This window comes from Aethalodelphis obliquidens, unplaced genomic scaffold (genome assembly GCF_003676395.1).
Source record: "Aethalodelphis obliquidens isolate GAN/ISIS:26980383/991018 unplaced genomic scaffold, ASM367639v1 scaffold22, whole genome shotgun sequence".
Classification (NCBI taxonomy): Eukaryota; Metazoa; Chordata; class Mammalia; order Artiodactyla; family Delphinidae; genus Aethalodelphis; species Aethalodelphis obliquidens.
The window spans coordinates 1,853,081-1,866,476 of NW_020837966.1; the positions used below are offsets into that span (position 1 = coordinate 1,853,081).

The 13,396-nt window shown below is 38.5% G+C and overlaps 1 protein-coding gene across 16 annotated transcripts in view; it reads right to left on the reverse strand.

Annotated features, from left to right (window-relative positions):
* Window positions 1–13,396, reverse strand: part of PBRM1 (polybromo 1) — a 100,147-nt gene that overhangs the window by 54,326 nt on the left and 32,425 nt on the right. For 11 of the 16 annotated variants that reach the window (XM_027121040.1, XM_027121035.1, XM_027121031.1 and 8 more), the window contains 5 exons: window positions 10,531–10,744; window positions 7,998–8,139; window positions 7,382–7,479; window positions 5,235–5,279; window positions 1,291–1,567 (listed from right to left, as the gene is read on the reverse strand). In XM_027121040.1, coding sequence (XP_026976841.1) covers window positions 1,291–1,567; window positions 5,235–5,279; window positions 7,382–7,479; window positions 7,998–8,139; window positions 10,531–10,744 — 776 coding nt within the window. The remainder of the gene's footprint in view (window positions 1–1,290; window positions 1,568–5,234; window positions 5,280–7,381; window positions 7,480–7,997; window positions 8,140–10,530; window positions 10,745–13,396) is intronic. The other 5 variants (XM_027121037.1, XM_027121033.1, XM_027121032.1 and 2 more) reach the window with 1 other exon arrangement.

Consider the following 13,396-nt stretch of genomic DNA (forward strand, 5'->3'; position numbering starts at 1 on the left):
GGAGAACAGACTGGTGGCTGCCTGAGGTGGGGGTGGGGGACGGGCAAAACGAATGAAGGAGATAAAAGGTACAAGCTTCCAGTTATAAAATAAGTAAGTCATGGGGATGTAATGTATGGTGACTATAGTTAATAATACTGTATTGCATATTTGAAAGTTGCTAAGAGAATAGATCTCAAAAGTTCTTATCACAAGAAAAAAAATTTGTAACTACATATGGTGATGGATGTTAACTAGACTTACTGCAGTGATCATTTTGCAATATATAAATATCAAATCTCTATGTTGTACACTTGAAACATGTCACTTATACCTCAATTTAAAAAATTAAGTAGGGCTTCCCTGGTGGCGCAGTGGTTGAGAGTCCGCCTGCCGATGCAGGGGACACGGGTTCGTGCCCCGGTCCGGGAAGATCCCACATGCCGCGGAGCGGCTGGGCCCGTGAGTCACGGCCGCTGAGCCTGCGTGTCCGGAGCCTGTGCTCCGCAGCGGGAGAGGCCACAACAGTGAGAGGCCCGCGTACCGCAAAAAAAAAAAAAATTAAGTAAAGGACATGAAATAGAAAAAAATATGAAAGGAAGAATATATCTTAGCTTTACTGACAAAGAACTGAAAATCAAGATGCTTCATAACAAACTCAATTATTCAAAGGTGCATTACTGGGAATACCCTGATATTTATATAATTATACAATTTTCTGGACTATCCTTAGAGAAGTATGGCTACTGCGGATAGTAATAATAAAATTATGATGAAAGATTTTATTGTCCTTGGCTTTCATTTGAGTGTTTGAATACCAGGCACTGTGCTACATGCTCTGTAAATATTATCTCATTTAAATCCTATAATAACCCTGATGCAAGTACTGCTATTATCTCCACTTTACAGATGAGGCTCAGAAAAGATAAGTTACTTACACAGGGATTGGCAGAGCAGGATTCAAATTCAAATGTCAGATTACACTTGACGCTCTGGATCCATGGATATGGAATCCATGGGATTCGCAGGGTTGACTGTACTATGCCATTTTATATAAGAGACTTGAGCATCTGTGGATTTTGGTATCCGCAGGGGTCCCGGAACCAACTCCCCACCCCTGATACTGAGGGACAACTGTACAGGGTATAAACTTTTAACCTTTACAGTGTCCTGCCTCCCATTTTAAATAATTAAGAAAAGACAAAATATTAAGCTAGTCACTGAGAAGGGCAACCTAAGTTAGGCCTCTAGACCTGGTCTCTCAAGATCAAAAGAAAATGTACCTACTCCAGGATTCCCACACATCCTCACCTGGGAGCCCTCCTCGTTGTAGTGCCTGGCATTCCGGAACATCAGCTTCATGTCTTCTATCATTCCCTCTTCCCCTGCATATTTGTCATTGCGGATGTTATGTTCAATTATTTTCAAGTCCATTGGCTCCAAGATGATTTTATAATAATCAGGATAGTCCTTTTTGGATGGTTTAACCATAAATAGATCACAAAGTCTTCTGCCTGAACCTGGCTCACGAGCTTCAAGAACAACATTGAACAAGATTTTCATTCGCTGCTTTCGAATGTTCTTTTTACTGTTGAGGGGGAAGGGAGAAAAGGGGGAAAATGAGAACAGGTTCAGTTTTCTTGATACAAGGATGAACACGAAATAAAACAAATTAATCTTGTGGGCAGGTGCTTCATGATTATAATGTATTGATTATGTATGGCACAAACACAGTAAACATGCTGGAAGCTATAAGCAAATATTAGGAAAATTTTCAAAATAGTTAAAACATACTGACTCTGGCAGGAGCACCCCCCAAGAACACCAGGCAAACGTGTTTCGAATATTTATGAAATGCAATGCTTGAAAAAAGATCTTGTCTAATGTCAAAGAAAATGAAATTCTGTTATCAACTGAAATATATTTTTTAAGAACAGAGCAGAAGTGGAATAAAACTGCTGATTCCCTACTAACAGTTCTCCCTTAAACAAACAAACAAACACAAAGAGAAGTGTCCCACCTCCTATGACAACCACTCCTGAACACCTGCATATCCTGAGGGGATGATGTGAGAGGAAGAACTCTCTCAGTCCAGGACTTTAGCAAGTAAATAATAAAAGGGGAATGCAGGACAAAGCTCCAACATTACAGAGCTCCACATCTGAGCAGAGATTAGAACACAGATGACTTTAGCCTTCAAGAAGCCTATTAAGAAAAATTTCAGAACCTGATTTGATATCACAGAATTTGGTAACTGGTCCAATAACTGAAATTTACTGCTTTAGGACTTGTAACACTTATAGTATCCTTTCTCCATTTGTATCATTCACTTCAAGAGAGTGATATGTAACTGGTTTCCATCCTCAAAGGCAAGCAAAACTTTTGTCATTAGGGTCAAACAATCTTCTCTGAACTAATCCAGTTTTGTTATTTTGTTTACATTTTTCCAGATCCTTATATTGCCTTTGAGACCAAGACCCACAGGCCCATTACTTTTAATCTGACTGCCAGAAAAAACTCAGAGCTAAACTTCATATTCTTTTATAACTGTATTGGCTTGGGTGGCTGGTATATTTACTTTATCCTTTTCCAATATGATGTTGAACCTTATTATATCCACACTTTTGAAAGTAACTTTGAAAGACAGCTACCATATTTCCCTATGTGATACTTTCTGGTTACTGTTTTCAATGTCACTTTGATTTTTAGATTCTTCTTTAAACCCCTCTATTCATCCTCTCTTCCTCCCTCAGACTAGTAACTATAAAGTTTGTTCACTCTTCCCTATTTTGGGAAAGGTGCATAAAATTAAATCCCAGACCTTGTAACTGGCATACTCATTCTTTTTTAATCAGCACCTGTGAAGATACTTCGATAAAATACATCTTAAGGGGGTTCAAAACCAAGGTTGTTTGTCATTATGCACTTAAGGGTGCCACACTTAAGGGGATGTCAATTCAGGTCACAGACACATAATAAATATACAGTTTTAGAAGTTTACAGGAGATGGGCCATAATTGGTTCTGTGCTAACAAAATCAGTATATTACAGCAATTTTCCAATAAATGAAAGTCAAGAGAAATGGGTGCTTTTTCTAATTTGCATGAAGATTATGAGCTAGTAGGGGCTTCGCTCTGAATCCCTGATTTTCCAGGACCACCACCTGACCCTTAAACCCAGCCTAAAACACTGAAATCAATGTCACTTTTTGCTTCTCTTAGTTTATCACTAAGTCCTAGAGGACCTCCATAGCGCTTCTAGATCTAATCTTTCCTTTTAATTTTTCATGCCATGGTGTTAGTCCTAACCTTCATAGTTTGTGGCTGACCACTTTCTCAAATGTCCTTATCATTATTCTTCCTATGAAGCTATTATTTATTATGTATTTGTATTTGGATATACACACAAGATTCCTATTTATAGTTACAGCTAACACTTCTACCACATGCCAGGGACTGTGCTAAGCACTATCATTTAAACTTCAAACTCTGAGAACCAGGTACAATTATTATCCCAACTTTGCAGATATAAAAACAGAGGCTTAGAGACTCAGGTGAATACCTAAGGCCATAAAGTGACTAATCAGAACTGAGACTTGAATCAGCTGATAATCACCAGACTGCTTTTATCATGCAAGTGGATGATAAAAACTTAGCTCTTACCAAGGGCCTCTCTAATCAAAGTCAACCCTGCTCATAGGCTTCAAAGTCTCCCAGCATTTAATTTAACTCCCTGGCCCTAGACCTTCAGTGGTGCCTGCTGTGAAGCTAAGTAAACCCAAAGGTTCTTTCTTTTACAAGGCTTTCTATATTTCATCTTCAAGCCTTCAAGGACTTTTTTACTCACCTTTTTAAGGAGTTTCCCAGACTAGTAACATCTGACTAAAAACAAAATGAAATCTACCATGTCTTGATGCCAGCAGGAAATACTGGCAGAAAATAATCAGAGTGAGTACATTTAGTGAGTATTCACTGCATCCAGGCCCAGTTCCATGGGCTTTAAACATACTAAGCAATCAGGTCTTCACAGCAATCCTATGCAGGTAATGTCATCAACTCCTTTTTCAGATGAGGAAATTGAGATGAGGCTCAGAACACAGCTGATAAGAACAACTGGGATTTGAACTTGGGCAGTTAAGGCTCTAGTGCTCGGGGTTGTAACACTACTCCACCATGCCCCACATTTCTATTTCTTCTACTACTACCCAGAACCAGTGCCATATACTATGAATGATATAAAAGAAATACAATCCATTGTCTTTTCCTTAAATTTACTATCTAAGAAAACTTTTCTTAAGGAAAATATTAGGAAGAAGATAATAATACAGTAATTTTGTATAGTGGACTGCATATGGTAGCAACATAAAGATAACTTTAAAACATCTAACTTTTAAGAAAAAGCATGATAGGGAAATCACATTTCCTAAAGCTATTTGGGCAATCACACAACACTTCCATACAATTATACAACTGTGTACCTTAAACAATTATTTTACTACAGAGATCACACATAAGTTCATTTGTTTTTAGCCTGCCTCTTTTCCTGGCCAATAAATTCCTGGAAGGTAGAGGTGATGACTAAACGTTCTCCTTTATGACCTGTGAGCAGAGTCTGGTGTTCTGCAAACAACTGACACTCCATGAATGCCAGATGGCAAAGGTGAAAATAAAAGCACCACACAATGATTACTAGGACCATAACATGGCAACTTATGGGCTGTTTTTAAAAATCATAAGTAACATGCAAAAGAATGGATGCTTTTAAAGAAATAAAACATGGACAAGATCAGAGACTGAAGAATGTATTTATGCTCAAGAAGCAGTAACCCAACGCAATGGTGCCAACATAGACTGACATCACTTGGATTGTCAACACTGATTATAATCCCTCCACCATCCCCCAATCTGTAAAAGACAATCAGCACCCGCCAGCCCCTGGACACTGGCAATGCTACCATATTCTCAGCCTCTCCACCTCTGCTGCAGAAGCACAGTCACAATGACTGCTGTGGGGGCTTACTGCCCCTGGCAAAGCTGGCAACAAATTACAGCTCCTGAATATACCTAGGCTAATTCTCATTTTACTAACTACACTTCTAAACTGTACTGCTTTCTTTACTCATAAAATAAACTGGCATCCAAATAAAAACCATTATTCACATGCTTAAGGCTGCAGTTTTCACCTAATCAGTACTGACCACGCCATAAAAGTTACACTTTAAAAAATATGTTTATGCATAAAAAAGGACTGCACACCTGGATAGCCTCCTGAGACCCAACATCTCACTGTCAAGAGTGTTCCTGGGAAAGCAGAAACAAACATTACATGTGAAGAGAAACAAAACAAGCAACATTGGAGGTCATGTACAAACCAAATATGGTTGAGAAAAAAGAGGATTATTCAATCCAAAGGATAAAAGGTTTTAAGAATACTTGGAACATTTCAACATGGAAGATAGCAGGTGGATTTTTGGGTAGAGGGTTTGGGGAGAAGAATACATTCCCAGAATGAAGAGAACATACCCGCAGTAATTTTTCTCACAATCTTTGATATGAAAAAAATAAGGCAAAGACAGAATCATACACAATACTTAGGAGTCAAGTCAAGTGGTACTTGAAAACTTGGCCCTGACTTCTCTGGATAAGCTTAACTTAACCTACTAGGCTGTCATGTTTGCCTGAATTCTGGAGAAGTCTGTTTCTTATTACCAAAACCTTTTAACATAACTACCTTCTAAAAGGCTGGTTATGTTATTTCCTTTGTCACAGTCCAAAGTATAGGACTTGCTTCTGTCAACCTCTTAATGTGTGCTCATGCCTGTATTTCAAACCCAGATATGTTATTTTATTGCTTTAGCTATGATTTATATTTGTTCTTCTCTTACTTGTATTTTTCACTTCATTAAACAAAACACTTCCTAAGAAACCTGTGCACAAAAAGACTTTTGGTCTAAAGTAGGATTTTATTATTTCAAGAACATAATGCTTTTCTTTTTATGGGAGGTTTTAGAATAATAACTTTCATTTAATCTATTTGGGTTGTCCCACAAAGTACAAGCCACAGATATTTTTTTAAGGCTCTGGCCTGGGCTAATGCGTCCTTGGAACTGTTTTCTTAACACTCAACTAGTTTAAGATCTCTCTCTTCATTCAGTGTTGGCACTAACTGTACCATCACTTTTGCCTCCATTACCTTCTTTTGCCTGAGAAGTTTTTATCTTTGATTGGTGACTGATCTGGAAAACACAGGTGATGCTGTAGTAGTTATATAATTACACTCAAAGATGTTCTTGATTTGATGCCTCTGATCTGGTTTCACATTTTTCCTCCGTTGTCCCTGGTATAACAAGGAATTAAGAACTTGGAAGGATGAAATTCATAGGCCAGTAATGGAGGAGACTCACATCTCAGGGCACACCAATCAATTTAGTTACCTTGGTATAGCATAGCAAAGTTATTTTCAAAGCTAGAAAAAATTTCCCAAATGCTATTTATAGGGAAAGACAAGACAGCTTGTCTTTTCTAAACCACCTTTTAAAATCCTCAGGTCTTAGTGGATCTACTAATACATGAACAGAACTGTATTAATAGTTACTAATGATTTCTTCACTCAATTTTGAACCTGTCAAGCCCTGCTATTAGTGATGGACCTTATTCCTTGTTTAAGGTATCCTCCCTGCTGTTACAAAGATGGTGAGACAGTTAAGGCTGAAGAAGAATATGGTGTTCCACAAAGATCAGGCCAGAGAAACTCCATGTGGGAGGCACAGACAAGAGATGGTCTTGCATGATTCTTTACAGGAGTCCAGCTTCAGAATCTCACAGTAAGGCCCCCCTCCATAAAACCCATGAGAAAAAGGAAGGGTTAGGGAAGTTGACAGAAAGGTTAGAAAGAAAAGAAAACCAAATATCTAGCTTAACCTTTTATGAACTACAAGAAGTTATGACTTGGTATTTTACAATCTGACATTCTTAAAATGGCAAATAAAGATCAGACTAACAAGGAAAAAGAAATGGGTAAGAATAATGACTTACTTCACTACAGTGGTAGTACTGATTTTTTTTTTTTTTGTAATTCACCATGTAGAAGTTACCTAAATTAGATTTAAGGGGCATTCTTAAATGCCACGTTAAAACAAAATAACCTGGACAGCAAAAAGAATAACATGTTTTGCCAAGCTACATAAGTAGTTATTTTTATCTATGTTATCTAAAGCCAATATAGTACAAAAAAAAGCACTAATCATACAATTTACAAATGAATTTTTAAATGTTATAAAATAGTTAAAGCTTATAAGATAATTCATACTTGACAGCTTAAAGAAACATTTTTCTGCACTTAAATCTAAAACAAAATAAAAAGAAACTGAGAAGATGTCTCCAGCTATAAGAAGAGTATCTACCTTTTTCTTTTGGCACTACCAGTATCAGAGGTTGCTGAAGAAATCATGCTGTCTCCATCCTCAATGTCATCTCTCCTGGCAAGCTCCTTCTTCTTTGCCTAAAACAGAGCAGACCCTGGGAGTCAAGCTCACTCTGCCGAACACTTCTAGAATATATAAATATTAAAAGACCCATGGCCTCAGATGCACTCCAAGGTGTGCTCTCCGAAAGGATTCAATAAACTCATGGACACTGTATAATGATTAATTAGCCTTAAGATGTCCCTTCTCCTAGGACCAACCCTACCATAACAGAAACAGTCTAGAACCAAAGAAATAAAACCTAAATGACAGAATATCATCTGTGATTAGAGGGAAACTTCCTGACATCCCTAAAATTACTCCCCAGGGACAAATCCCTGCTTCTTCCACTCACAAAGCTAAACCAGTCTAAACTATTATTTCTACTCTACATGGTCCTGAAAACTCTTAAAAACATATTCAGCAGTACTTGTGGCTGAAATGAATGATGTGATATTGCTGGAGGGAAATCACGTATCTTAAAAAAACACACTCAAAATGTGTAAGATTATTTCAATTATACATACAACAACTTAGCAAAACCAAGAAATCATACCTGCATGACTTGTTGCAGTTTTAGAACTCGCTTGTAGATGGCTGAGTTGGGAACATTATAGCGTTTGGCATTTTCAAACATTAAATTCAGATCACACTCCAAATGATCTAAAGTTTCATATTCTTGATTCTTTAGCTTTGTTCTGTGAAAGACAAACACATGGCTAGAATCTTCCATTATGAAAATTATGAAACACACTTCCTGAAAGTCCAGTGCAAAAATCCTGACAAGCACTACAAGGTATCTTTACCAGTGATACTGATTAGAGGCCTAGAAGTGACAATTTCAAAATACAGAGTGAAGAGGCAAAAGCACCGTTTAGACAATATGACAATTTAACTGAAAATCCAAAAGAATAAAACATTACAAGAAGTAATAAGAGAACCTAGTAAGGTGGTCAATTACAAAGCAAACATATTAGCAAAAATCCTGTTAGTGGCTAACATGCAAACCCTAGGAAGAGATAAAAATCAGGGAGGTTTTAAGCTACCTTAATGAAGAATCATGGGGATCTACACATTTTAGAAAATAAGAGGCCATTCCACTTGATGAGGGTTAAAGAAAAGAGAAAGTACTGGCAACTCCATGAAGGAGCGTTTAGAATAATACACATTTAACCTCCAGGCGAGCTGCATATGGGCAATGAAGAGCGGTCCTTTTTGTTTTTTGGCTGCGCTGTGCAGCTTGCGGGATCTTAGTTCCCCAACCAGGGATTGAACCCGGTCCCGGCAGTGAAAGCGCTGAGTCCTAACCACTGGACCGCCGAGGAATTCCCTGAAGAGCAGTCTTAAGATGATAAATGAGAGGCAGATATGTCAGAGTCCCTTCACTCCTCCTCCTCCAATACAAACATTTGTAATTAATTACGATAGCTTAATATTGAGGTTTTTACTTACCCTAAGTCTTAAGAATTCCAATAGCTGTCTCAGACACTAAGGCTATTACTAACACCAACTCTCATAAAGTCGCTATACAAAGTAAGGCTTATGTTAGAAAAGTCTAACTTGGAAGACGGCTGCAGGCAGGTGACTGGGCTGGCTGAGGATTTGCCTTCTTTTGAACTAATCTACTTAATTAGACTGAATTTTAAAAGACTGAGGGAGAAAAGAAACTAAGGACAAAAATCAATTAAAAAGGAACCTCTTAACATCTACAAGACTGTCACCATCCTTTCCAAGGCAAAGAGTACAAAAAACAAATTTCTAGTCCATTTTCTTAATGAAAGGCAGCCTTAATTTCCATGTTATTGTTCATTTTTATTTTATTTTTTGGCCATGCCACATGGCATGTGGGATCTTTAGTTCCCCAACCAGGGTTCGAACCCGTGCCCCTGCAATGGAAGTGCCAACTCTTAATCACTGGACCGCCAGGGAAGTCCCTCCATGTTATTTTTAAGAAGGCCAAATAAACTAATTTTCTATAACCTACTCGTGTCCAAAACCTCTGAAGTTTGGATTAAATTAAAAACACCATAAACTTTACTGATCAAATAAGGAAAACAGACGTTACAAATGCAAAACCACAAAACATACGTTAGGCAACCTTATTCCTAGAATCCAGCAAGTACAAGGATTTTAATTCCTACTGTATGGAAAGCTAGTTATCTGCCATGAAAACATTATTTAAACACCAGCTTACTCTGACCTTGCCCATCTAAGGTAATTTTACTTGCGTCTTGCCTCTATCTGGGTATACTACAAAACCTAACCCACATTGTAAGAGTCACAAAACAAAATATTTTATAACACTAATTTATTTCCTACTATTGTTAATGATATTGTGGTGGTTCAAGTATTTTGTCTGGCTGAATTCCCAATGATCATTTTAACATTTTCTAAACAGAAAAGGGAAACCATGATGAACCATCTCTCAGGTATTGTTTCAGCTAATGAGTTCTCTAAGAGCTGACAATGCTTATTCTGGAGATTTAACTACAGATACAAAATTTAAATGCAGATAAACTGTTGTAATTAAAATATTAATAAAAGGTGTAAGAAGAGAAATTCTTGCACAGTTATAAGAAAACGAACAGTTAAATTCTGAGCTGCATGACTTTTTTTTTTTTTGTGGTACGCGGGCCTCTCACTGTTGTGGCCTCTCCCGTTGTGGAGCACAGGCTCCGGACGCGCAGGCTCAGTGGCCATGGCTGGTGGGCCTAGCCGCTCCGTGGCATGTGGGATCTTCCTGGACTGGGGCACGAACCCGTGTCCCCTGCATCGGCAGGCAGACTCTCAACCACTGTGCCACCAGGGAAGCCCTGCATGACTTTTTATAATTCATAATCTGACACAAAAATGCCTAGCTGGGATATCTTTTATTTGCCTCTTGACTCTACTGCAGTACAAAGAACATCATTTGTAGTTAATCAAATTTATTTCTCATTTTTACATAAGAGTGATAGTTAAGCACACTTTAGACATGTGAAAAACATTTTTACCTTTATTATCTTTATCCATTTTAGAAAGGAAGATACACGTGCAGGCTCAATCACAAGAAAATAGATTTATACTGAGTAATGTAGAAGATATCTTACCTGATCTGTTGTAGTGATATGGGCATTTTAATTTGCTGATAATAATCAGGGTATTTTTTCTTTGAAGGCAAATGGAAAAAAGGTTCAGCTATTAGCTGCCCTTGGTTATTCCGACAGCTCCTAACTGTGTCGTAAAGCTGATAAAAAGGATTTGAAACATCCATAAATGAAGTAATGCTCTCTGCTTCCGACTCTCCTTCTTCATAACGTGCAGCTACAAAGACATAAAAGATATTTATAAGGGACAGCAGAAACTAACACAACACTGTAAAGCAATTATACTCCAATAAAGATGTTAAAAAAAAAGATATTTATAAGGGGAAGAAACAAACATTTTTTTAAGCTCGTTTAACAACCTTCCAGATTATGCTATATGTATGTTTGAGAATACTGTTTTGTATGTTTGAGAATACTTGTTTTAAAAGAATAGTCTCTAGGCTTCACAAAGATGCTGTTAGTAATGCTTAGTAAAATTGTTATGTTTACTCAGAGAAATGTTACACAGAAATAGAATAGAATGTTACATGGTAAAAGTTATACCATCTTTAAAAGATTACAAAATAGTTTCTCTGCCATCTTCTGAGACTCCTTGCTTATGTGTGCTTGGACAAGAAAAGGAGCAAGTAGCCATTCTCAGATCTCAGAACTAAAGTGACAGCATGTAGCTTAGGATAGTATAAATATAGACGGGGCTGATACTGACAGATGTGATTTAGCTTTAAGTCTCTTTGACTTTGCCCCACTGATCTATAGCATCCCTTAGGAATGATGTTTTCCTTTATTGAGAAAATTTTCAGGTAGAAGCTAATCATAAGAACACCAAAACAAAACATGTAATCACTTCTACAGAAATACAAAATATATTGCTTATTTCTCTGAACTCTTAAACAGTATATAACGACCTGATTAAAATGTTTTCTTAAGGGATCAGGATAACCAAAATCACTATGTGTTCCCATGTTAAGTATGATAATCACTTATTAAGTACTTAGTTATTTATTAAGAGCTTGATAAGCACCACCCTCAGGAAATCCTAACATCACCACACAGAACAGGTATTGTCATTTCTTTTCCAAATGAGAAAACTGGGTATGAGGAGCTGATGACTGGCCAAAGTCAGCTAGCCTGTAGAGCAGTTGAGAAGGGATTTGGATTTAAGTCATGGAGCTAGAAGACAGAATTTGAAACTATGTAGTCTTTTCTGACTCCATTACCTAGAATCTTTTCATAAAGCTCTTGCACATCTTTTATTGAATTTAAACCTAGGTATATGTTTTATTGCTACTATAAACTGTATCTTCTTAAAAAATTTCATTTTCTTTTTATGGCTGATTCCGGAAATGAAGATTTTTTTTTCTTTTCTCTCCTTTTTTTTGTGGCTGTGCTGGGTCTTCGTTGCTGCACGCGGGCTTTTCTCTAGTAACGGTGAGCTGGAGCTACTCTTCATCACAATGCGCGGGCTTCTCATTGCGGTGGCTTCGCTTGTGGAGCAGGGCTCTAGGCGCGCGAGCTTCAGTTGCAGCACGCGGGTTCAGTAGCTGCGGCACGCGGGCCCCAGAGCACGTGGGCTTCAGTAGCTGTGGCGTGCAGGCTTAGTAGTTGTGTCGTGTGGGCTCTAGAGCACGCGGGCTAGGTAGTTGTGGCGCACGGGCTCAGTAGTTGTGGCGCACAGGCTTGGTTGCCCTGCAGCATGTGGGATCTTCCTGGACCAGGGATTGAACCTGTGTCTCCTACATTGGGAGACGGATTCTTAACCTCTGGACCACCAGGGAAGTCCGAAGTAGATTTCTGTATAATAATCTTACATTAGCATTTTATTATTCTTATTAATTCTAATAATTTATCTGTAGTATTTTTTTTAATTTTTATTTATTATTTTTGGCTGTGTTGGGTCTTCGTTTCTGTGCGAGGGCTTTCTCTAGTTGCAGCGAGCAGGGGCCACTCTTCATCGCGGTGCGCGGGCCTCTCACTGTTGCGGCCTCTCTTGTTGTGGAGCATAGGCTCCAGACGCGCAGGCTCAGTAGTTGTGGCTCACGGGTCTAGTTGCTCTGTGGCATGTGGGATCTTCCCAGACCAGGGCTCGAACCCGTGTCCCCTGCATTGGCAGGCAGATTCTCAACCATTGCGCCACCAGGGAAGCCCCGTCTGTAGTTTTTTAACTAGAAAACTCAAAAAATAATCTATCAACTGCAATCCTTATAAATCCTTCTTTTCTGATCCTTATAACTTCACTGTTATCAGTGTATGCTGGCTAGTACTTTGACCAAGAGGTAACAACATTCTTAACTTTGTTTCTTATGGTAGGGGGAATGCTACAAATACTTCTCCAATGAAAATGGAGGTGCCCTGTATCAAGTTAGGAAAGATCCCCTTCTATTCTTAGTTTGCTAAGCTTTTATCATGAATGGGAACTGAAGCATTAATCAAATGCATTTGCTAAGCCAATAGTACGGTTTTGTTCCTTTAATCTACCAATGTAGTGAATAATACTTTTTTCTAATGTTGAACTAACATTACATTCACATTACATTACATTACATTACATTTATTCCTGGAATAAACCCAATTGTGTTATCATGTATTATCTTTCATATATACTGCTAGATACAGTGTGTTTATATTTTGTTTAGTTTTGGTTTTATATCAGATTCAAAGAATGAATTGGGAGGGGCTTCCCTGGTGGCGCAGTGGTTGAGAGTCCGCCTGCCGATGCAGGGGACACGGGTTCGTGCCCCGGTCTGGGAAGATCCCACATGCCGTGGAGTGGCTGGGCCTGTGAGCCATGGCCGCTGAGCCTGCGCGTCCAGAGCCTGTGCTCTGCAACGGGAGAGGCCACAACAGTGAGAGGCCTGCGTACCGCAAAAAA